The sequence below is a fragment of the Salvelinus alpinus genome, chromosome 29 (genome assembly GCF_045679555.1).
Source record: "Salvelinus alpinus chromosome 29, SLU_Salpinus.1, whole genome shotgun sequence".
In the NCBI taxonomy this organism is placed as follows: domain Eukaryota; kingdom Metazoa; phylum Chordata; class Actinopteri; order Salmoniformes; family Salmonidae; genus Salvelinus; species Salvelinus alpinus.
In genome coordinates, this window is record NC_092114.1 from 19,306,075 (window position 1) to 19,332,723 (window position 26,649).

A 26,649-nucleotide genomic window follows, 5' to 3' on the forward strand; every position below is an offset into this window, starting at 1 on the left:
TGATTGACATGGAAGAACCAAGACATCTTGCACCGTTTTCTTACAACATTCTTCTTATTTTCAGCCTGTCGCAACATAAGACGTGAGGTTGAGTTGAGTTTCTGCACCTCTGCCCTTAATCTTGACAAAACGCACACAGACAGACAGACGCACACACACACACACACACACACACACACACACACACACACACACACACACACACACACACACACACACACACACACACACACACACACACACACACACACACACACACACACACACACACACACACACACACACACACACACACTGATGCTGACATTGAGGTCTAATCATTAGTCCTTCCCAACACTAACATTATTATACTTGACTGCACAAACACACAGAACCTTATTCTGTGACTCACACCTTTATCACTCTCTCAAGTCTTCTTCCTCTCTTCTCCATATTCCTGTCCTCATTCTCGCCTCTCTCCTTTGTGTGTTACTGTGTATTTTTAATTATTCTTATTATTATTCTTGTTATTTTAATTACTTTTTTTAAAGGTTTTTAAGGAAAGAGAGGGCTTAGTATGCGTCTCAAATGACACCCTATTCCCTACATAGTGCTCTACTTTTGATCAGAGCCCTATGGGCCGTATACGGCCCTGGTCAAAAATGTTGCACTTTTTGTGCAACACTTTTTGTGCACCCTATCATCCCCTATCATCCCAAATGATAGGGTGTCATTTGGGATGCAGACCTTCTGTGTGATCATGAGGAGGTAGAGAATCGACAGAGATAGCAGTGGATCAACTGGCTTCTAATCTACAGGCTCAGTCTGGCACTAAGGAAATGCCACAGTGCCTGTCCTCTCTCTCACTCTCTCTGTCTTTCACCTTTTCTCTCTCTCTTTCTGTCTAGTGCTGACTATCTCTCTGTCTCTTTTTCTCTCTCTCTATGTCTCTCTCTCTCCCCACTCCTCTGCCTCTCCCTTTACCTTACGTTCTCTCTCTCTCCCTCTACTCTGTCTCACTCTCTTTCTATCGTCTTTCTCTATCTCAAGTCAGAGAGCATCTCATCCCTTGATTTTGTGTCTACACATTTGAGTATCACCTCCAATCAGAGGTTGCATAATCATACTTCCTTCCTGCTACTTTAATGTTTCTACCTGGTCCTTGTTTTCCAACTATTGAGACGCTACCTTGATTGTCTGAGTAGAACTGAAGGGTGTATGTTGGTTTTGGCCTTCAGTCATACACAGCTTTCCATATTCAACAAGCTCTCACAGTCTCACTGCAGAATTAGATGTTCATCCACATTCTCCAAACGTCAAATTCCAAATTGTTTTTGTTGCTCCTGCTGCTCTGTATCTTTAAATTTCTACAAATGTCAAATTTTTAAGTTAAGGGTTAAGTTGAGGCACTCATTCTGAATGGTTAAGGTAAGGGTTAAAGTTCGGAAAGGGTTAAAATATTCAGTTTAGGCAGTCGTGTGTGTGTGTGTGTGTGTGTGTGTGTGTGTGTGTGTGTGTGTGTGTGTGTGTGTGTGTGTGTGTGTGTGTGTGTGTGTGTGTGTGTGTGTGTGTGTGTGTGTGTGTGTGTGTGTGTGTGTGTGTGTGTGTGTGTGTGTGTGTGTGTGTGTGTGTGTGTGTGTGTGTGTGTGTGTGTGTGTGTGTGTGTGTGCAGTTTGATGAGGCACAGGAGAAGAAATGATCTTTGGTAGTCAGCCACCGTTTTTTCACAGCTGGACGATGTAGCGTTCTCTTTCACTATAGAACGCAGTGAATAAACGATACACTCCTTTAGTCCTCATCATTCCATCACTCTTTTCCTCCATCCCTACATCCCATTTTTTTTACATTTACATTTGAGTAATTTAGCAGACGCTCTTATTCAGAGCGATTTACAGGAGCGATTAGGGTTACATTGCATTCAGAAAGTATTCATACCCCTTGACTGATTCCACATTTGTTGTGTTACAGCCTGAATTCAAAATGGATTAAATCAGTTTTTTCTCTCAACCATCTACACTCAATACCCCGTAATGACAAAGTGAGAACATGTTTTTAGACATTTTTGCTAATTTATTGGAAATGAAATACAGAAATATCTCATTTACATAAGTATTCACACTCCTGCGTCAATAATTCCAGCTGTGAGTCTTTCTGGGTAAGTCTCTAAGAGCTTTCCACACCTGGATTGTGCATCATTGGCCCATTACTCTCTTCAAAATTCTTCAAGCGCTGTCAAATTGGTTGTTGATCAACGTTCTTAACCGCTAGGCTACCTGCAACCCTATCCTCCACCCCCTCTCTCTTCCATCTATTCTCATATCCTTCAAAGATCCTGAAAACGGAAGTGGTGATCAACAAACTAAAGACAAAGCCCCAAATGAAATGATAGCATTTTCGATGTTTCTTAGACAGAGAAAGCATTGTAAAACATAAAATCATCTGTCCCTACAATGTTGAGATAGCCATGTTGGTCTGTTTCCTCAGAATAGGAAATAGATTAGGAGGACAGAAAATGGACCAGTCCCTCCTAACATTTGGGATATGGGCTGAATTGTTCAAAGCAATGCCTTGATTAGTTGTGTGTTGCCTCACCTCATGAGGTTCTTTAATTCTGTAAGAGTGGAACATCGGAGTTGATGATCATTGGTTAGTGAGATGGTGGATGTTTCACGTATTATGACCTGTTTTATGCTGACTCTGTCTAGTCTTAACTGTTCTTATAATTTAAGTTACACTCTTCAAACCATCCAAACAACACGTCACAATTATTTCCCTCAGCTTTCCCTCTCCTTTCTCTCCTCCATGTTAAAATGTCTCCAATTAAACGTGCATGTTACGGCGTGTTGTGTTCTATGGAGTGTTTACCTTCTGAGTAATTGCCCTCTTAATCTCTTATTGTTGCTGTCTGTTTCCAGGTGAAGGGCCCTGTCAATCAAAAATGGTTGTGGTTCCCATGGCAATAGGGGAGTAGAAGTAGTCATCCTCTTCTTCAGTTGATGACCAAAGTCAATACTCACCAATTAGCTTTCAGCCACGAGTAGGGTTGCTATGGCGAGACAATTACACTTAACAGGGTAGGCCTAGCCATGCCAGACTCATTTTGTAGCTCCTCCCCTGTTCCAAAATAACTTGGTTATCTCTCTTTTTCTCGCTCTCGCTCTTTCCCTTAAGTTTGTGATGTAGACAGGCACATTATGTTGATGTTAGATCAAGTAGTCTTATTTTGTGATTCTTATTCGTAAGAAGAGAAACATCTCTCTCTCTCTGTGTGTGTGTGTGTGTGTGTGTGTGTGTGTGTGTGTGTGTGTGTGTGTGTGTGTGTGTGTGTGTGTGTGTGTGTGTGTGTGTGTGTGTGTGTGTGTGTTGGATATTCCTGTCATCACACACATTAAATCAAAGTGGCAGCTTTCAGACAGGATCTCTTCCACTGGCTTCCTCTTCGGCCCCACACCAGGAGGACACAGGTGCAACCATACCATCCCACTAACACCCCCACCCCACTACCCTCCACTAACACCTGTTCAACACACACACACGAGAGACACAACTAAACAGGTGACTGCCAGGATGACGACACATGGACACGTGTGATGTGACCATGTTCAGTGTTGCAGCCGCACCAATCAGAGATTGATCCAGTGTGACTTGGCCCCACGCCTGACAAGTAAAGAACATTTGAGTGGGCGTCTGTGTTGTTGAGATCCTCGTTAATCTGAATCTTTACTAAAACCTTAAATGTTGCCTGTAAAGGAACATTGATTGTTTCTCCATTTAAACTTTGGATTAAACCTATTTTCATTAACACTGATCTGCCGAGAATAATTCGATTCATTAATCCTAACATCTATCTGCATATTGAAATTAACTGTATTGTCACGGTGGCTCTTCTGAAATACAGTATAATTTTCATTTTATTCTGTTTATCACATTTGTATGTCATTGAATCTTTGAAATATTTCCAGAGCTGTGTGTGGATTGCGTCATCAACTGGTCTGTGTGCAGTTTGATCTATTTAGAGAAACAGTATGAGATATTTTGTATGTTGTCATGTCCTGACCATGGAGAGCCCTTATTTTCTATGGTAGAGTAGGTCAGGGCGTGACTGGGGGTTAGTCTAGTTTATTATTTCAATGTGGGGTTCTAGTTTTGTTTTTCTATGTTGGTGATTGGTATGATTCCTAATTACAGGCAGCTGGTAATCGTTGTCTCTAATTGGGGATCATATTTAAGTAGCATTTTTCCCACCTGTGTTTGTGGGATATTGTTTTGAGTTAGTGCACGTAGCACCTCTGTAGTCATGGTTCTTTGTTAGTTTATTGTTTATTTGTTTTTGTCTTTGCTAAGTTTCACTTTATCATTAAATTATGTGGAACTCAACATCCGCTGCGCTTTGGTCCGATATTTATTCCAGCGAACGTGACATATGTAGAGTATGCATGTGACATATGTAGAGTATGCATATGGTCTACCTACTGTATATACAGCGGCAAGCTGTAGGAATTCTACATTTTCTGTAGAAATGTTTCTATATACTGTAGATTCCAAAGGACTGAACAAATCAATATCCCAAGATTTGTGTCCCAAATGGCACCCTATTCCCTATATAGTGCACTACTTTTAACCAGAGCCCATAGGGCCCTATGGAAGGCTATGGGCTTTGTTCATAAGTAGTGATCTATATAGGGAATAGGGTGCCATTTGGGACACAATTCTTGGGATATTGAGTAGACAATACCGCCCCTATGGACTGGAGTACGGCATCCTGATAACCATGATCAATAAAATGAATGCATTCTCCATACCCTGGTTTTGAACAGTACAGCGCAGGTCAGTGGAGGCTGCTGAGGGGGATGACGGCTCTTAATAATGGCTGGAACGGAACAAATGGAATGGCATCAAACCATTTGATACCATTCCACTCATTAACATGAGCCCATCCTCCCCAAATAAGGTGCCACCAAACCCTGTGGTGCAGGTAGAGACAGTGTTATTTTGTAAGGTGAAACTATCAAATGAAGACAACAACAACAAAAAATGGAGAATGAGGCTGAAGTGGGAGGCGGGTAAGTTTAAGACTCAACATGGCTTTCAAACTTTATTCTGAATCGAACTTGGAAACATCAGAAACACCTTGTGATGATCTTGAGATCATTATCCCCAGATGAGACTGTTTGGTCATAATGGTTATTCATTATCTATGACAATTCTATTATTATCTATTTGGAATAGTGCCTCAAACTAAGCACGTTGTGTGTTAGCTAACGGTTAGTTCTTTACAGTTTGTTTGATTATTTGGTAGGTTTCTTACTGGATAGGGAGGTGGTTGGTGGGCTGGTTTGTTTGGTGGATGAGCTTCCTCTTGGTGATGCTATCACGTTTCAGGTATTTCCCAGGTGCAGACAGTGTTAAAGAAACAAAAGTTTATTCTTTAAACAGGGCAGGCAAACGACAGGTCAAGGCAGGCAGGGGTCAATAATCCAGAAAGGGTGTAAGGCAGCGGAACAGCAGGTGGGCTCAGGGTCAGGTCAGGCAGAGGTCGGTAATCTAGAGTAGGGGCAAAGGTACAGGCAGGCAGGAATGGTCAAAAACTGGGAAACTAGAAAACAGGGACTGTAGCAAAGACAGGAGCAAGGGAAAACGCTGGTAGGTTTGAATGAACAAAATGAACTGGCGCAGACAGAAAACAGGTATAAGTACCCAAGGGATAATGGGGACGATGGAGACAAGCACAAGGACAGCTGAAAGATCAGGACGTGACAGTACCTCTAGGGACGCCACCTGGCGTCCTACCTGGGCACATCCTTGGTTGAGCTGGGTGCCGGCGTTGTAACTCAGAGATGAGGCCTGGGTCCAGGATGTCCCTAGCGGAGACCCAGCACCTCTCCTCCGGGCCATAACCCTCCCAGTCAACTAGGTACTGGAAACCCCTGCCCCGAGGTCGAACCTTCAGGAAGCGTCTCACCATGTACGCCGGTTGGCCATCGATGAGACGGGAGAGAGGGGTGGGCCTGGAAACACGAGACAAAGGGCTGTGAGAGTTTTAACTCTAGACACAGAAAAGTTAGGAAGTATACGGAGAGTATGGGGCAACAGAGGACGAACAGCAGAGGGGCTAATGATCTTGGAACGGGGGGGAGGTCTCGGCTTCAGGGGGTGTAGCCGTGGGGCTATAGTGGTGTGCCAGTGCATCTGGCTTGACCTTCTTGGATAATGGTCGCTGAAGCGGAAGCGAAGTGGACCGGGCCTTACTGAACCCCTCCCAGAGGTCCTGGTACTCCAGGCAATTTCCAAGCCCCCAGGAAGACGTCCCGGGGCAGGCAGAGCTGACTTCAGGCAATGAGTGTACCAGAACGGGCTCCAGCCCACGATGGCACCAGTAGACCAGTGAAGCGAGGGATTGTGTGGAGCCAAGAGAATCCCAAGACTCAATTAGCAGGAACTGGATCATCTCACTGTGGTTCCCTGACACTCGTAGGTTGATGGGGGTGGTATGGTGGGTGACCCGCTCTATAGAGCGCCCGTCCAGCGCTCTAACATCCATGGGAATGGAGAGAGGTTGAGTGGGGATGCCCAGTTCGGACGCCAGGGTAACGTCCATAAGACTCATATCGGCCCCCGAGTCGATGAGTATCTGGGGAGACTTAGACTGGTCGCCCCACAACAGGGTTGCGAGTAAGGGGAGAAGCAAAATTGTCCTTAGGACCCACCAGAGTACTCATTCCTACAAATGAGCTAGGTCTCTTGAAGAGACAGGTAGACACACAATGACCGGCAGTACTGCAATACAGACAACTCTGGGGGTTAAGTCCGCGTACGCGTCGTGGTAGACTGTCTAGTAGACAACCCATGGAATTGCTCCCGCAATTTGTCCAATGCTTGGACACATTGATGTTCGGGCCCAGCCTGAAACCCTTTTTTCAGACCGCGAAGCAACTCCTCATGCCTACCAATGGTGGCTCCTTTGGAGGAGATGGCGTAGCAGAGCTGGTCCAAGTCTGCTGGGTCAGTCATGGCCAGTTCGTATTATCACGTTTCAGGTATGACCCAGGTGCAGACAGGCGGGCTCAGGGTCAGGTCAGGCAGAGGTCGGTATGATCATATGAGGTGAAATAATTTGAGAAATTACCTATAAAACGTATCGGTGCTTCTCGGCCATTGGACATAAACATTACAAAACAAGTTGGAAATCGCAAATTCAACAATGAGTGGTTTGGAAGGAATTAGTGGCTAACTGCAAGCATTGCAAAGCAATCACTAAACTGCTATTCGGTTGAGTGGGTTTGTGGTTCGAAGTCTGGGTTAAGGGTTTCTTTTCCAAGCTTAAAAGGATAAACATTCAACATTGGCCATGCTGTCAATCCAGCATGAACTCTGGAAAAAAACTAGCTCTGACTGGGAAAATAAGTTTTGAACGGTCATCAAACTCAGAATTGCAAGTCGGGAACTCGGCCTCTTTCTAGAGCTCTGACCAGAAAATCACTAACGTCATCATGATTCGACCTTGTTTTATTCCAAGTTCCCAGTTGTCTTGAAAGCACCAAAAATCCAGAGAATGCCAGACTTTGATGAAAAATTTGCTCACGAAGGACCGCCGCGCCACCTTCCTGTTCAAGTGAGCACAGCACAACAAGATGAGTCCAAAAATGTATTGTATGCTGCTGCATAAATTATGTAATATGCCAGGGAGATATGTATACTGTAGCTAAGAAAGTAATACTATGTGTACAGTACAGTGCCTTCGGAAAGTATTCAGACACCTTTACTTTTTCCACATTTTCTTAAGTTACAGCCTTATTCTAAAATGGATTCAATAAAAAAATTGTCCTCAGCAATCTACACACAATATCCCGTAATGACAAAGCGAAAACAGGTTTTTAGACATTTTTGCAAATTTTATTAATTTTACAAAAAAACTGAAATACATTATTTACATAAGTATTCAGACCCTTTGCTACGAGACTCGAAATTGAGCTCAGATACATGATGTTTCCATTGATCATCCTTGAGATGTTTCTACAACTTGATTCGAGTCCACCTATGGTAAATTCAATTGATTGGACATGATTTGAAAAGACACACACCTGTCTATATAAGGTCCCACAGTTGACAATGCATGTCAGAGCAAAAATCAAGCCATTAGGTCGAAGGAATTGTCCGTAGAGCTCAGAGACAGGATTGTGTTGAGGCACAGATCTGGGGAAGGGTACCAAAAAAATTCTGTAGCATTGAAGGACCCCAAGAACACAGTGGCCTCCATCATTCTTAAACGGAAGAAGCTTGGAACCACCAAGCCTCTTTCTAGATCTGGCCGCCTGGCCAACCTGAGCAATCGGGGGAGAAGGGCCTTGGTCAGGGAAGAGACCAAGAACCCGATGGTCACTCTGACAGAGCTCCAGAGTTCCTCTATGGATATTAGAAACCTTCCAGAAGGAAAACGATCTCTGCAGGACCACCAATCAGGCCTTTATGGTAGAGTGGCCAGACGGAAGCCACTCCTCAGTAAAAGGCACATGACATCCCGCTTGGAGTTTCCCAAAAGTCACCCAAAGACTCTCAGACCATGAGAAACAAGATTGTCTGGTCTGATGAAACCAAGATTCAAATCTTTGGCCTGAATGCCAAGCTTCACATCTGGATGAAACCTGGCACCATCCCTACGGTGAAGCCTGGTGGTGGCAGCATCATGCTGTGGGGATGTTTTTCAGCAGCAGGGACTGGGAGACTAGCCAGGATCAAGGGAAAGATGAACAGAGCAATGTACAGAGAGATCCTTGATGAAAACCTGCTCCAGAGCCGTCATGACCTCAGACTGAGGCAAAGGTTCACCTTCCAACAGAACAACGACCCTAAGCACACAGCCAAGACAACGCAGGAGTGGCTTCGGGACAAGTCTCTGAATGTCCCTGAGTGTCCCAGCCAGAGCCCGGACTTGAACCCCATCGAACATCTCCGGATAGACCTGAAAATAGCTGTGCAGAAACGCTCCCCATCCAACCTGACAAAGCTTGAAAGGATCTGCAGAGAAGAATGGGAGAAACTCCCCAAATACAGGTGTTGTTTTTTAAATTTGTTTTATTTATTTAACTAGGCAAGTCAGTTAAGAACAAATTCTTATTTACAATGACGGCCTACACCTGCCAAATACGGACAACGCTGGGCCAATTGTGCGCCGCCCTATGGGATATGTTTTAATATGTTTCATAATCAGGCTGTAACATAACAAAATGCGGAAAAAGTAAAGGGGTCTGAGTATTTTCCAATGTTTCCAATGTTGTGTAGTATGCTGTTAGTGGCCCATGTACCTCACCATAACAATTTGGTCCCTTTTTCACCTCTTAATTTCACCTGTTCTCACTTGGTGGTGCACATGTAGTCTATAGCCTGTTTTAGAGAAATGTAATCATCAAATATTGTAAGAGCTTTCATTGCCTGCTTATATGCCCCCTTTATTTATCATACGGTTCTGACTTGGTGTACAGTGAGAATACTGTAAAAACAGCCCATGTTCTGAATTCTGTCGCTGTACATTTCAAATGTGCTGAACAAATAGTTGTATTGACTATGTCCGTCCTAGCTCGCTCATTAAAGGCTTAATCTAAATTACGGATTGCCTCTTGTCCGCTTGTTCCCTTATGCCATAGTTTGTACATCTCAATTGTCAGTAGAAACCACATTTGTTTAAAGAATTTAGACATATCAGCTGTGTTTTTTTTTAAAGGCAGAAAATTAGGCTGAATTAACTGTTTTGCTGCCAGACAAGGCTCCACTGATAGCCAGATGTAGCAGTGGTAAGGTGTTGGGACTGCTGTTGGGATTCTGCTGTTGGGACAGCTTTATGTAGGCCTTAACAGTTTGTGGGCACCGTTTGTCACCGTTATAGTGAAATGAATGTACTGTTTAGTGTTGTGTAGTGGCTTTGCTGACATGCATCTAAAAAAAATGTTTTAGTTTGCCCCACCAAGATTTGCTTGATAAAATCGCCACTGGATACAGAAACCGGATGAGTATCACATTCAATTTTTCAGTCATTCATTTACATGTCATGTGCTTATTTGAGTGCCACGTTTAAAAATAAGTAGTATATACTATTTGTCTGGGTAACAAGACCTGAGTAATTCAACATCACAAGATATCTGTTGTACAACAAAAAGTGGCATCTGTAGTTAATAGATTGTCAATTAATTGTTCCGTTATTTGCTGTTTTGCACTGCTCACTCTAAATTCAACTACATACAGTACCAGTCAAAAATGTGGACACACCTACTCATTCAAGGGTTTTTCTTTATTTTTACTATTTTTTTTACATTGTAGAATAATAGTGAAGACATCAAAACTATGAGATAACACATATGGAATCATGTAGTAACCAAAAAAGTGTTAAACAAATCAAAATATATTTCATATTTGAGATTCTTCAAAATAGCCACTCTTTTGCTTTGATGACAGCTTTGCACACTCTTGGCATTCTCTCATTCTCTCTGCTTCCTTTTATCTCTACTCTGGTCTACACTTCTTTTCCATCTTTACAGCTGCGTTCTACAGTTCTCTGCTGCACTCCAGTGTTTCATTAGAGAATTGCACTCCTCTCCCTCTCCTGGTAGCGTCTCTCGAAGTAGGCCATGTGTTCCTCCTCTCTGGTCCTCACGTCAGAGAGAGCCCTGGTCACAGAGCTCTCAGCTACACATCAGAGGGAAACATGCACCATTAAATGAACGGAATACATCTATAATGAGACTAATTTAATCTCTGTTTAAGATCTCTTTTGGGTATATATGATCTATAACAGGGTTTCCCAACCCTCTCCTCGGGTCCCCTCGGACATAAAAAAAAATGTTTTACCCCTAAACTGGCATACCTGATTCAATTAGTCAACTAATCATCAAGCCTTTGACTAATTGAATGAGGTGTGCCAGTTTAGGCGTAAAACAAAAATTTGAAATGTCTGGGGGATGCCCGAGGAGAGGGTTGGGAAACACTGATCTATAGATTTCAGAGTCTGGCTTGGCCATCCTTCCAGATCTCGTACATAAGAAGTCTGTGCTTCTGAGGCTCGACATTTCAAAGGAAACAGTCGTAATGATGTCCCCCAAAGTCTCCTATAGCTAGGTTGGGTTCTGACCTGTACTGTAGGTCCACAGGCTTTCTCATACACATGCTCCTGGAAGGCTCCGGGATGTTGAGACAACAGGACAGAAAGAAATGGGGCACACACGCATACAGACACACACGCACACAGACACACACGCACACAGACGCACACACACACATAGTTAGTCAAGAGTAACAATTAGACATCTCATATACTGTATCTAAGGCTGAGATTAGACTCCTAGATAGACTGAGATGTCTATGCTGTAATTCATCGTGTGCCTGTCTCTTGTCAGTGAGTCTGTGATGCTGCCTGGAGGTCTCACCTGCCCCGCTGTCATCCAGTGTACCTGTCAGCCAGGGAGCTGAACCCCATTATACCCCCATGGCTGCGTATACAAACTCATTGCCGACCCGGGCCTCCCGTTCCACCCTAGTCTTCACCAGTGTCTGGTGGGCGGAGCTAAGATGGCCACACCCACAGGTGTAGGGGCTCCGGAACCCAGAGCAGGAAGTGCCTGAGGACAGGAGAGGAGAGGACAAAGAGATGAGAGGTAGGTCTATGTAGCCTCACCCTGATCCTATACAACACTCAGCAACTACTTTTAACACAGCAAATTGGAAGGCTGGGTGAATAGAAGGAGTATTATAACAATGCCTCAGTGCCTCAGCGAGGGACAACAGAGACTCGCATTTCCCACACATTTGTTCTGTGGTCTCACTGTGCAACTTGCAGCTGCAGCGTACATGCTGCGACCTGTTCAGGTGAGCGTACTGGTAGGCGGAGCACTGTCACCCTCAAACCCAGCATGGTAGCGCTATCGGTCTTTCCAAAAGGAACCTCCTCAAAGTATGTCTGATGCGGTTTGTACCTGGAGGGGTTCAACCCAAGTGCAGCGATTAAGAGGGATAGCTGGAGTGATGCTTGAACCACTGACCATGCAATTCCTGAGCAACCATACTTCCTCCTCAGCCATAAAGATTCAGACCTCTTTGTAGAGACCATAGCGCTATTACATTTCCGAGGCTGCACAATTCTTAATGAACTAATCACAGTGTTGTATTAGAGATGGATGATGTTGTTAAAGTGTACCTGTGTGTGCAGAAGCAAGGTGTCTCTGGGCCGATGAGTTTACAGTCTATTCTCCCTGGCTTTCTGAAGCTCACATACAGCCTGCTGTGTAGTCGCTGGGGAAACACTGTTCCTCTGTTCCTCTGGGGGAGAATATAGTCTGCCGCCATCATCTTCACCCACAATCCTAAAACACAACAACAGCTGCCACAGCACTGGGGTATAATTACTAGTTCTGATCATTGAGTACCCCGATTCTGCAAAGTATGCCTTTCCTCCTCAAATAAAATACTGATACAAAAGGAGTATCCAATATATCCAATAGGTAGCCTAGTGGTTAGAGCGTTGGACTGGTAACCGAAAGGTTGCAAGATTGAATACCCGAGCTGACAAGATAAAAATCTGTCGTTCTGCCCCTGAACAAGGCAGTTATTAACCCACTGTTCCTAGGCCGTCATTGAAAATAAGAATTTGTTCTTAACTGACTTGCCTAGTTAAATAAAGGTAAAAGTAAAAATATGGTAGACTATTAGACATTCACACCACAGGAGGCTGCTGAGGGGAGAGTGGCTCATGCGAATGGCCATTTATGAGCCGTTCTTCCCTCAGCAGCCTCCTCTGGTGTGAATGTCTAATAGTCCACCTTATAGGATAGTACTTTGGCATCAGTATTCTATTCCACTGATTCAGCTCCAGTCATTACCATGAGCCCGTTCTCCCCAATTAAGGTGACACCAACCTCCTGTGATTCACTCTCCAAAGCTCATGATCTCAACTTCATAATTATTCACCTATGTAGTCCAATTAGATTGATCTGCTGATAAAGGGAAGGAAACAAGGAATGGAGGGAGGAAGGCTGTAAAATACACTGACTCCCAACAAAATGGACTTGGTGAAATTTTACATACAAGGGATGTAAGTTGTCTAAGTTGTCTGAACTGAAGGCAACATAACAAAGCAAATAGGCTACAAAGTCAGTGAGGTGACTCAGAGGGAAATTCCAGCAGTAATCCAGGATGAATATAATCCTAGAATAAATTGTATTTGTCAAAACATTCTGTACTCCAGATAGTCCTCCACTGCCTTCGATGGAGTCTTGTCAAGACATCATCTCCATCACTCAAGTTTTTAGATACTGTTTTAGCTAAATTTTGTTGTAAAATCCCTCTGCTCCTCGATTGAAGTCCTGTGCTCACATACGGTTCAGCACATGGCGTCCACGTTGCTAAGCAATGGGAACGGTCTCTACCAACGGTCTCTGCACCTTCCCCCTATTTCCTTTCTCCCGCCATTGATTTAGGATTGTAGGCGCAGGTACCTTATCTACCAGTCGGTCAAATAAGCCATCTAATAATTCCTTTCCAAAACGCTTACACTGTTTTGAATTTGAACTTGTTTAATGTTTTTTTTTCTTCTCAATTTAGCGCTGTGATGATAAGGATGAATGAGCACACTGGACTCATTGACCACACACTTGCATGCATGTTTATGAGCAATACATTTCCCACAAATCCCTACGGCAAACAGTGAATCGTGATGACGCAGAACACAACACGAGGAGAAACCGGCTGAACTCGCGAACGAATAAAAAAGAAATCCTAGACATGCAAACAATTATACAATGCAAGTTTTACTTCCGAACTGGCTATTTGTTTCAGTTACATTGCTTGTGAAGATTATTGAATTGTTAGAACCCGTGCTAGCAGACGCATAATCTTGATAGTGGCATTTCGGTATCTGCTCTGTGCACTCATCTGTTCTCGGTTTTGGAATGGGATTGCAGACTGACGTTTTGAACAGCACAGTGACTCAAACGAACAAATCCAGGTAATATAATATTCATTTGTTTTATAAGGGTTTGATAAAAGGCAATTAAATACTGTTTGAGGTGTGAGACAACTTTGTGGATGTCTGATTTGACACTGGGGCAGCTATCCTGTTCGATTAACTATGTCAAGACTAGCTAGCGCGAGCCATATTTACTTCATGCACGCTATCAACAAGCTAGGCTAGCAGCTAACGAACTCAGTCTGAGCACTGGAAGCTAGTTATCTTTAGCTAGATATCAAGAAAACTGCCTGTCTAACGGTTAAGCTAACAATATAGCTATCTCTACTAATATCAAGCTGAAATGTATGCCTTTGTCAAACGGTTATAAAGTATGAGTTATTAGTTAACATGCAAGTTAGGTAGCTATGTCTTTGGGCTCAAAGTTGAGTCTTGAGGCGCCAAGTCAAGTTATTTTATATCAAGTCAGTCATCAAATTTGTGACTCGAGTCCAAGTCATGTGACTCGAGTCCACACCTCTGGGAAATACTAATATTAATGGATGATGGCAGTGGGAAACCAACTAATAGATTGCAGTCTCCTTGTCCATAAACTGCCTTCAAGGTAAGGACACATATTTTGTGAACTCTCTCTTTAAAATAGGTCTGGAAGAAAATCCTGCTTGCTCTCCAGGGGGGTTGGCCAACTCTGATATTTGTTTCTAGTGCTGGATGTTTGAAAATGTTCTTGTTATCACAATTAATTTGTCAAAATCACCCATCCTTAAAGAAAAATCAAATGAATATCAATATTCAGGTGGTTTATGCCTACTAGTTGAAGATCCTTGCCATCATCTGACTCTACATAGACCAAGTATGATGTGTTTATGAGTTGAGTCCACCTACCATCTCTACCTAGCATGTGCACACTATTAAAATGTCTAATTATATTTGAGGCCTGTGGCATTTAATATCCAATGCTTATTTGTAGGACTTATTCAAAACTGCCTGTGAATGGCTGCAAAAATACATAGCCTCATATAATTCATTTTCAAAGACAAGTTGGCATATCAGATTTCAGTGATGTGATTACACTGGCTAAATTGGGAGGAAGTGGAATAATAAAATACTGTAAGTGTAGGTAATAACAGTGTTATTGCTGACAAGCACACTAATTGCCCATGTTATTGTAGCCCACTGTTAAGAATGAGAATTGTTCCACTGATCAGACTAAATAAAGTAAATTGTTAATAAAAGCGCTTGAAAATGACAAATCTGCCCCTATGCCCTAATCAAAAAATGTTTCTAGTTATTGTCCCCCCTCTAGAATCAAACTTACACTTTTGGGTTCACAATGTGTTTGATTTTCATAGTTCCAAATCAGGTCACCCTACCAAACTTCCCTGCTAAAACAGACTGTAGGTCTGTCTGCTGCTTTTTCATTGTCACAGTCTAAATGGCAATCACCAAACGAGGGGACTAATGCAATTGTGGACTTTAGTACATGCTATCAAAAGACAGCATTCTGCAAAAGGGATGGGAGTAACAGAAACCTAATTTAGTTGACAACATTGTACATAAAACAGCTCTACCGTGCTGTTCTTTTTACAGTTTTATCAACTCAGCGGAGAACGTTCTCTCTCCATTTAGCTCCACTCTAATCTTGAGGGGTGTTTCTTTAAAACGCACATCCAATCCCATTGATCCCTTACATAACTAGACCAATCATATGCTTCATGTTCCACGGTTCATAGTGCTATGGCAAGACAGGACAATGATAGAGGTTCCACTCGTGGTGTTAAATTGCATTCGCAGATGCTCCGATTTCAAAAATTATTTGGAGCACAGTTGAAATGTTAACACACTATACAAATGGACACATTAGAAAAATAAAAGCAGTACTTTTCAATGCATGAGAAGAGGGTCAAATGCGTGTCTCACGGCCAATGAGTGAGAGTTGGCAGCTCTGATAACAATGCTTGACAGACAGATCAAATTGTATTTGTCACATGCTTTGTAGACAAACAGTGAAATGCTTACTTACTGTTCCTTTTACAACAATGCAGGGTTAAAGACCACAGTAAATTTGTTTTCAGTTTGGATATTGGTTTGATATTTAGAGTTTGCTCATCGATACCTCTTTGACGGAAGGTCCAAGGATGATTAGGGTGATAAATCTAGAATCAGATGACGGTAGAGAGCAAGGTACAGCCAAAATGTTGTTTTACTTCATTTTCAAAGTGAATATGCTAGTTTCAATGGTTGAATATTACACACTGGTGGCTAAGGGACCGTCTTAAAAGTGCAATCAGCCAAACCTGCTGTTTACAGAAACTACATTTTTGTCTCAATTAAATTATCTAGAGATCTTAACTTCTTATGGCTGCAGGGGCAGTATTGAGTAGCTTGGATGAAAGGTGCACAGAGGTGCCCATAGTAAACTGCCTGCTCCTCAATCCTAGTTGCTAATATATGCATATTATTATTCGTATTGGATAGAAAACACTCTGAAGTTTCTAAAACTGTTTGAATTATGTCTGTGAGTATAACAGAACTCATATGGCAGGCAAAAACCTGAGAAGTTCCACTTCCTGTTTGAATTGCTTCTGAGGTGGCAGATTTTCAACCAAGCTCTCATTGAAATTACAGTGAGATATTGATGAGTTTTCACTTCCTACGGCTTCCACTAGATGTCAACAGTCAATAGAACTTTGTCTGATGACTCTAATGTGAAGGGGGGCCGAAGGAGACAGGAATTAGTAATCACTGCCATGAGGTGACCACGCATTGAACATGCGCCTTCACATGGGGAGGACCTCTGTTCCACCGCTCTTCTGAAGTCAATCTAATTCTCCGGTTGGAACGTTATTCAAAGCGCTAACCAAAGTAGCTAATTGGACATAAATAACGGACATTATCGAACAAATCAAGCATTTATTGTGGACCTGGGATTCCTAGGACTGCATTCTGATGAAGTTCATCAAAGGTAAGGAAACATTTATCACGTATTTTCTGGTTTCTGTTGATCCCAACATGGCGGCTAATTTGGCTGTTGTTCTGAGCTCCGTCTCAGATTATTGCATGATTTGCTTTTTCCGTAAAGTTTTTTTGAAATCGGACACAGCGGTTGCATTAAGGAGAGGTATATCTATAATTCCATGTGTATAACTTGTATTATCATCTACATTTATGATTAGTATTTCTGTTGAAACGATGTGGCTATGCAAAATCACGTGATGTTTTTGGAACTAGTGAATGTAACGCGCCAATGTAAACTCAGATTTTTTGTTATAAATATGAACTTTATCAAACAAAACGTGCATGTATTGTGTAACATGAAGTCCTATGAGTGTCATCTGATGAAGATAATCAAAGGTTAGTGATTAATTTGATCTCTATTTCTGCTTTTTGTGAAAGCTATCTTTCGCTGGAAAAATGGCTGTGCTTATTGTGGTTTGGTGGTGACCTAACATAATCGTTTGTAGTGCTTTCGCTGAAAAGCATATTTGAAATCGGACACTTTGGTGGGATTAACAACAAGATTACCGTTAAAATGATATAAGACACATGTATGTTTGGGGAATTTTAATTATGAGATTTCTGTTGTTTGAATTTGGCGCCCTGCACTTTCACTGGCTGCTGTCATATCGATCCCGGTAGTGGGATGCAGCCATAAGAAGTTTTAAACCAACTATGTTTTTACCTTTTTAAGAGAGGTCAAGGAACCCACCGCACTTGTCTGTAGATTTGTTGCTCATATCGACAGTGAACTATTGCAAATTAGACCTATTACAGGAAATAATGTAAAATCTGTGAAATGAAAAAGGGCAATTCTAATGGGTGTACTATGGAGGAGGGAAGTCAGTGACCAAGTAAGTTATTTTAGATGTATATGTCATTTGGATTGGCAGCTATTGAAAATTAGATCTGTACATTAATTAATAACCACAGCTGTACTAGGGGAAATATTTTTTACATTTAAATCACAGGTGAGGAATTATAAATAAAAAAATAAAATAAAAAAGCTGTACCTTTGATAAGAGGTCGAGGAACCCAATACACTTGTTTGTTCATTTGTAACTCATAGACAGTGAGCTGTTGAAATATCAGGAAATATTAATGTAAAATTGAGCGAATTGACGAGCGAACTCCGAATATCAAAAGTAAAAACACATTTACTGTGGTGAGTTAAAGATGAACTAAAAATATAAATAGTGACACGGTAAATAACGAATAAAAATAACATGGCTATATATAGGGAGTACAAGCATTGAGTCGATATGCAGGAGTACGAACGAGGTAATTGTGACTAGCAGCAGCATATGTGGTTAGGTGAAGTGGACAGCATATCTTATCGCATCCTTTACCCGCACATGCCCTCTTTTTGTATGAACACTAACATAAGTGGAACAGACTTGCTGTCCGGAGTTGATATTGTGCTTTTGTAAAGAACAATGTAGGATAGCCTATGGGTTTGTTTTAGTTGTGGACAATATTAACAAAAATTCATATCACGATATTTCCGGACGATAATGACATATCTCGCTATACCGTACAATAAAAATAAAAAAACATTTTATGAGCCCTTCAAATTTTAATGAATGACAAAATATTGCTTTTAACCTGATAGAAACAGAAAGTGGGCATTGCACATTTTTTTTTACTTCTGTGGTAAAACTGTGCAAACATGAAACATAAACAAAGGTACATGGAGTAAAATGAAATACAAAAATATTTAAAATACTCAGGATGCAAAGAAAATGAAAACTTTTTTCACTTTTTCAGGCCAAATATAAGAAGTGCAGTCTTTTTTCAGCATAACACTGATCATTATGAATTCAAGTTGTAAACCTTTTCAAACTAACTTCTTCAAGCATAACTAACCAGACAGTCTGTATGTTTCTCAGTTCACCATGTAACAATTCACTGCAATTCAGTGCCGTGTCAGGAACACCAGCCTATTGACAGTTTCTGGCTTCAAAGTTGCCCTGTGGCATGTGAACACATTGCCCCCAGTGCTAAATGCTCTCTGAGGGCCAACTTGTGGCAGGGATGCATAGTTATTTCTGTCTGACAACTCACTTGTGGGAAGTTGGATGTGTGGACTCGCCACCACTCCAATGGATCAGCCTCACTGCCATCATCAGAGTGTAGCTGTCCAGCTCTTGCTCAATGACCTGTCTCTGTGTTCTTAAGGCAGGTGCACTACTGGTTTTCTTAAAAAAGGCCCCAAGGCTCTTCTTGGACTTATTTACTGATTGTGGAACAGTGGCAGCTTCTTTCTCACTCTTGTCCTCTTCAAGAGAGAAGTCTCCCATGGCTGTGTTCCCTACCAGGAGGTCTTCTGTCTCGGAGGCAGCTCTCGCCTTCACCAGCTTCTCAGTGGTCATGTAGGTGGTCTTGAACCTTGGGTCTAGAAAGATAGCCATGGTGAGCAGCTCTACTGTTTCAGGGTCGGTGTATTTGTCATTCAGGTAATTGAGGATTCTCAATTGCTGTGCGGTTCTAGAAACATGAATCCCTGTACTTTCATATCACATTAAAATAATTTCACAAATGCAAAATACAAACTGTTTTAAAACAGTTGCTGCCAACGGTAATTTTCAGTGACAACATGTTTCTGGCGTCTGTCTTCCGTTTACACACAGATGTTCGGAGGCGCAAATTTCTAATTAGCACAGGTATATCAATCTGTCATCCGTCTGTTTTCCGTAAACAAGCGCAGTAACATGGAAATATGGCAGTGTGGGAAGCCTAACCATATAAAGGTATGTATCAACCTTTTATTTTATGAAAATTATATATTGCAGATATGAAAGGTATGGTCCTTATGTTTCCAAATCCGTTTCGCAAGCGATGCGTATTCATGTTCAGACAGAGCGCCGCGGCGCTTATCAAAACTCGCCCCTACGGAAGATACCTTTGTCCGGTGACTCTTATGTGTAATGGAACTAAGAGTCATGATCAGAGGCTAAGCCGTTCCTAGCTAGCAGATTGTAACGGGCTGATGAGATGCTCCTTTGGATAGGTACTGTTTGGCTTAGCACAGAGAATTTTCGTCCATCCTTGACTTGCCGATACGATCTTCGTTCTCGATTCGGCCAAACGTGTATCTTCTAAAATGTCCGTGTCCAGTTGCATGTGGTTCGTGTGAATTTAAAAAATGCTCTGTTATTAAAATAAATGTTTTGCTCCATGAAGTAATCCAACTGTTTATACCACCGCTATTTCAAATCTTCTCTTATTGATTTAGACCGGTGGATCACCCCAAAGTGTCGCATGTCATGATACACTCACCTGTCTTGATCAATGAGAGGAAGATTCCAAATAGACAAGATGTTGGCGACACATTTTTGGATTACTTCATGAGGCAAAACGTTTATTTATTTTAGTAATGGAGCATTTTTTAAAATTCAAATCACTGGACATTGACAGAAGATAACAACAACATGATTGGGCGAATCAAGAACAAAGATAATTTCGCCAAGTTTGGTTAAATTCTTTGTGCTAAGCCAAACAGTGCATATCCTTTAATGGCTAAAGGAGCATCACATTCGCCCGTTACAATCTGCTAGTTAGGCCGTTCCTGTTCCTATGGCCACTGTGAGGCCTCTGAAAGAGCTTATCAGTAGCTTGTCATCACCCCCCCCCCCCCCCAAGTTGTTTTGCCTGCTCTACTGTCAGTATCAGTGTGGCCGGAACCATAGAGGTCACAGGAAGGGCATGTGTGTGCGACAGTACACTGAACCTGATCTTCTCTTGTTGTTCTTTTCATAATTTATTCCCCTCCGTTCAGTGTCCCTCGTCCCTTATCTACTCCCTCAATAGGATGTGCCACTCCCACACTCATGAGACAGCAGAGAAATAATTAAAGCATTGACAGAACTGCTGTGAAAAGTGAAATATGATTATTTTATTTCAGTTTTACCTGCATGTATTATTCAGTCTTGATTTAGAAAATAAAAGTAACCTATATATATCACTGTCTGTATTAGAAAATAGGCCTACTGGGCTTCCCGAGTGGCGCAGCGGTCGAAGGCACTGCATGGCAGTGTTGCGGCATCACTACAGACTGGGATTCGATCCCAGGCTGTGTCATTACATACCATGACTGGGAGTGCTATAGGGCGGCACACATTTGGCACAGTGTTGTCCAGGTTTGGGGAGGGTTTGGCCAGGGGGGCTTTACTTGGCTCATCACGCTCTAGCGACTCCTTGTGGCAGACCAGGCGCCTGCAGGCTGACCTCTGTCGTCAGTTGAACTGGGTTTCCTCCGACACATTGGTGCGCCTGGCGTCCGGGTTAAGTGAACGGGTGTTAAGAAGCGCGGTTTGACGGGTCACGTTTCGGGGGACACATGACTAGGGCTGTGGCGGGTCACAAAATTTTGTCAGTCGGTGATTGTCAAGCAAATAACTGTCGGTCTCATGGTAATTGACCGTTAATTAACATAAACACATTTAGCATCTCCTGGTTTCCTCACATCTACATTTTAAAAAGTCTAATAAATCCATGTAATATAGCCTACACCTTCACAATAAATACATCATTTATTTTAGACAGATCTAAAGAAGCATGATATGAAGAAAATGTTGTCTATTTCAGAAGAACAGAATAGCATACTCTGAGTTATCCTTATGTTAGGCCCAGGTCTGGCTATGCCATATGGCCGTGGGCTACACTAGTTAATTTAGCAGACAAGACTTGCTGAGAATTCAGTGGCATTATTTTCTATTATAGTATGAAGAATATAAAATAGAAAGGATCTTTTCTCCAAACGATTTAATGGAGTGCGCACATGCGGCTATTCTGTTTTGAGAGGTTAACAAAGAAATAAGTATTCCTATATGTTTAATTTAGAGTAATGTAACTTTAGTTATTCTACAAATGTTGGGCTATATGTTTAGATGTTTAATACATTGGAAGGCTACATAATGCGATGATTTGAAAAAAGTTGCTTGAAAGACATGAACTCTGCTTTGTTTTTTGCACAGTCACTCATTCACAATTTGACAAGCACATGATAATGCCTAGAATTTCACGGCGGCATCCCCTTCGTGTGGCCTTAATGCACTATAACAAATCCATGCCTTTTGCGGCCAGTGGCCGTTTTGCACTTCTTCTTGAGTGCTGCGCTCTCCATCACGTGATCGGGTCTTTCTCACAGGCTATAAGTGAAGACGTACACATTGGGGACGCAGCCGCGCGGGTCCTTATCCAATTCCGAGGTGCATATTGAAGAACAGCAAGAACACTAGCCTATGTCAATCTACTATCCCCCATAGTACAAAGGTCAGCCTATTCTGTGCGAGAAATAAATATTCCAAACATAGTCTGGGACAGTTGTGGGATGCGATAGATCCCAAATTAATAGAACCACTAGCATCAAAAAACTGTGAATAACACTTGTATCTTTTATCAAATTTTATTATGAGTATTTCTGTAAATTGATGTGGCTCTGTGCAAATTCACGGGATGTTTTGGAGGCAAAGCCAAATGTAAACGGAGGTTTTTGGATATAAATATGAACTTGATCAAACAAAACATACATGTATTGTGTAACATGTTGTCCCGGGAGTGTCATCTGATGAAGAATATCAAAGGTTAGTGATTAATTTTATCTCTATTTCTGCTTTTTGTGACTCCTCTCTTTGGTTGGAATATGTCTGTATGCTTTCTGTGACTAGTTGCTGACCTAACATAATGATATGTTGTGCTTTCGCCGAAAAGCCTTTTTGAAATCGGACACTGTGGTTGGATTAATGAGAAGTTTATCTTTTAAAATGGTGTCTAATACTTGTATGTTCATAATCCATAGATCTAGGCCAGGGGTTTATGCAATAGGGAGAAACATTTAGAATTTAGGCTAAATATAATGTATAGAGCGGCTGTCATGAATTCCAAGTCAGCACAACAGAGCATCAGTTAAGTTCTACTACATTCATTTATTTCTAAACAGCCTCATGAGTGGTGCAATACAGATAAAAATGCCATTAACAGAGTTGTTTCTTCCATAATCATGATTACTTACATTTTAGTCATTTAGTAGACGCTCTTATCCAGAGAGACTTACAGGGGCAATTAGGGTTAAGTGCCTTTCTGGACAGATTTTTCACCCAGTCGGCTCGGGGATTCAAACAGCTACCTTTTGGTTACTGGCCCAACGCTCTTAACCACTAGGCTACCTCCCTGTCAAAGACGTCTGTTCTACACAGTGCCTTCTTTCTGAAGTACGTTCCACAACATTGATGTGCCCTTCTGAACCCGGCCCAGATTTCTGATTGAGTGTGTCTTGGTGTCACAGATTCTCCACAGATTAAAACATGACACGGATGACTCACCTGTTTCTGTCTCTCTCTTTCAGATCCTCCCTCTCTGAATGACTCAGGCAGCTATGTATGTGTTTGGGCCCCATGGTTGACTGGCAGGTTTGGGCCCCATGGTTGGCTGCTAGGTTTGTATAGTGTTCTACTCCTCCAAACCCAGCCCTATATCCCCCAGTCCTAACCCCTTAGCCCTGTGTCATTATTTTGACTAGCCCGAGCTCCACACACTACTAGCCCCAAACGCTTAACCCTTTGCCTCCAGATCCCTCTCCTTTCTTTCCTAACACCAGCCATCTCCAGACCCAGTACCAGCCCCAAGCCCCTCTCCCAACCCTGTTCTTCCAGTCCCACCCTCTATCCCCCAGACCCCTACCCCTCTCCCCTGGCCCAGCCCCACATCCAGCCCCAGTACCATGCTGGGGAGGAACATGTCCCAGAAGCTGAGCGTGCTGCTGATCATCATGGGGCTGGCGTGGGGGTTCATGTTTCTGCTCTACACCGGGCAGCAGCCACACCACCAGAGCAGTGGCGAGCTGCATCAACAGATCCTGGAGCTGAGCCGGCGCTATGTCAAGGTGCTCACCGAGGAGAACCAGAACGCACCGGGAGGACCGGAGGGCACCTCCATGGCTGGTTACGGTAAGGGTTGCTTTAGAGCTAGAGAAAAGTCCAGAAGCCACCATTTAGTATTTTGTTGTGGCGCTGGAAATGAGGAAACACTCATCTACTACTTAAACAAAACTACTTACAACATTTTACTTGAACCTAACATTGTTTAATATTTTTTTTCTCTCTCACGTACGCACGTACGCACACACACACACACACACACACACACACACACAGCTGATCTAAAGAGGACCATAGCGGTGTTGTTGGACGACATCCTGACGCGCCTGGTCAAGCTGGAGGGGAAGATTGAGCTGGTGGCCAACACTTCAGTGACTAACTCCTCCCATCTTGCAGTGGGTGCCCTGGCCTCAGCTCCAGTTGCCTTACACAAAGCCACCAAGCAGGACACGCCAGGCAACCACCGCCTGGAAACCGCTCGCATCCCTCCACACACACCCAACAGACCTCGGCCAGGGGTATAGTAGGTTGGGTAGCGATTGAGGCCCTGTTCAAGTACTTTACAAGTGCATCCTTTCTTCCTAAGATGGTCACTGATCTAATAAGGTTGGTAGGGTGGTAACTCTCATTTCACTTGTCTATTAATTTACAGATCAGTGATTATCTCAAGGGAGCAAGGAAAGATATAGATATATATATTCCAAATCATTTAAACCTAACCCTGAGAAAGGACTGACTGCCTGTTCATTTCCAATAACTATATGGCTGATTTTTTTTAAAAAATACGAAGACATTTTAGCACCTTTTTTAATAGTTTTAGTCATGGACTCTCTTAGGCTTGAATTTTAGCTTCCCTTTTTTAACGGTTTCATCATGGATGGGTCTACAAACTGCGGATGTCTTTGACGATGTCTGTGGGCAACAACATAGCATCAACAATAGTAGAGGAAATAGACAAACGTATATACTCTGTAGTGTCTTCAAGGAAGCTGATGATGCTGAATGTGAATGACACTCCCACCCGGATATGACTTAACTCGGACATACTGCCTGCGAATTTGCAATACTGCTTCTAATCCCATCCATATCAGAATGCTGAACTAAAAAATTTTCTCATGGTAGTTTGGGAAATATTTTGTAGTTTGCAGCAGTTCCTGGTGTGTGTGTGAGAAATCAAATAAAACAGTTAAATAATAATAATTTAGCCGTTGTACCGTAGACTTTAAAAGGATAAAGTGATGATCCAAAGAATGTTATTTGCACTCTCCTTGAAAGCTTGATTTTAGAGTATGTGTATAACATGTCGAATGTAACTCAATAAGCGGATAATGACCAAGTGATTGCTATTGCCCAATTCCAACTCTCCTCTTTGTCACTACCCAGACTGTTAATCTTTGTCGATTTCCCTTTGCAGATCTGAATGGTTAGGACCAGGGGGTTTTCTGACCTGACCAGTAAAAACTCCTATCCCAATCAATGTACAACATGCTTTTGTCTCAATGTAGCCCTCTGAGGGAGTTGCTTGCCTATTGCTTACACATATCAGTTCCTTTAGTCTGAGATCACATTACACAGTGACTGTTTGGGCTAGCCCAATCTTTGTGTTTTTTTACTTATGGGAGTGCCTTTCTATGGCACACGCTTACTTACCCCTTTAATACAAAAACATGGGCTGCAACTAGACTCTCCACTGTTTCAGAAGCGTGCACTTGAACACTGTTGATAAAACAAGTTTACTGGAGAACTGAGACGAAGTAGAGACTCTGGACAGGGTGGATGAGGTTTAATTAAATGCAATTTATTCAGAGGTAAAGATATCTGAAATAGCGTGCACGGACCCTTTCATCAAGCTCAAAATGGAACTCTCCGAAAGAAGCCCAGATAACAGAGTGCATATACATTTTATACAGTACAGAAAGTAGGTTGAGTCTGGAAGTTCTGGTCCTCTGGTTGGTTCTGATGAGTTGGGCGAGGTCTCCTTCAGGCCAGTATCACTGTCCCATTGGCTCTGAGTAGAGTTCTTTGTCTTCAGAAATGTTCAGCTAAAACAGGAGATTAGGTGTGTGCGTAGATGTTCCTATTTTGACATTTCTGTGTGTCTCTGTAAAATGTTCAGACTGAAGAGGAGTTTTTGTGTGTGCGTAGATGTTCCTGTCTTATCTGTGTTTATGAAAGGTTTACGTCAGCCCTCTGTCCTTGGGTATGTGTGTGTCTCAGTTTCTCGTGATATTCAGTGCCAGGCACCCCTTTTCTTATCAGTCTTTATGAAAAGGCCTGTGTCAGCCATCTGTCTCTGGGTGTGTGTGGGTCTCCGTATCTGCTATGAGTTTGTGAGAAACCCTGTTTGGAAAGAAGTTAGTTATAACAATGTATTAGCAAATATGCTTGTGTTATAATAAATGATATTTATTACAAATCCCCCTCTTCACGTCTCACAAGAGACGTGACAAACGCTAGGACAAAAGCTACAAGTGGCAAAAAATAGAGTAAACTTTATCAGAAGATAAAGTTTTGATTCCCCCTCTTCACGTCTCCAAAGAGACGTGACATAAACTAGGTAAAAGTAAGAAAAGCAAAAGTAAACAACCAGGGAAACTTTCTCAGAGAGAAAGTTTTAATTCCCCCTCTTCACGTCTCACAAGAGACGTGACATAAACTTTGGTGAAAGTAAGAAAAGCAAAAGTAAACAACCAGGGAAACTTTCTCAGAGAGAAAGTTTTAATTCCCCCTCTTCACGTCTCACAAGAGACGTGACATAAACTTAGGTGAAAGTAGGAAAAGCAAAAGTAAACAACCAGGGAAACTTTCTCAGAGAGAAAGTTTTAATTCCCCCTCTTCACGTCTCAC

At 42.3% G+C, this 26,649-nt stretch overlaps 1 protein-coding gene across 1 annotated transcript; it reads left to right on the top strand.

Moving 5' to 3' along the window:
- Positions 1-13,472: 13,472 nt before the first annotated feature.
- On the top strand, positions 13,473-26,036 carry LOC139559233 (coiled-coil domain-containing protein 126-like). Its single transcript, XM_071375033.1, has 3 exons — positions 13,473-13,966; positions 23,271-23,871; positions 24,079-26,036. Exons 2-3 carry the CDS (start codon positions 23,646-23,648, stop codon positions 24,324-24,326), a joined length of 474 nt encoding a protein of 157 aa, XP_071231134.1. The 5' UTR covers positions 13,473-13,966; positions 23,271-23,645; the 3' UTR covers positions 24,327-26,036.
- Positions 26,037-26,649: the final 613 nt, after the last annotated feature.

Bases quoted from the DNA above. Each gene is read 5' to 3' on its own strand.
- LOC139559233 (XM_071375033.1), top strand. From the start codon at position 23,646: ATGCTGGGGAGGAACATGTCCCAGAAGCTGAGCGTGCTGCTGATCATC. The intron at 23,872-24,078 runs GTAAGGGTTGCT...ACACACACACAG, and splicing joins CACCTCCATGGCTGGTTACG to CTGATCTAAAGAGGACCATA.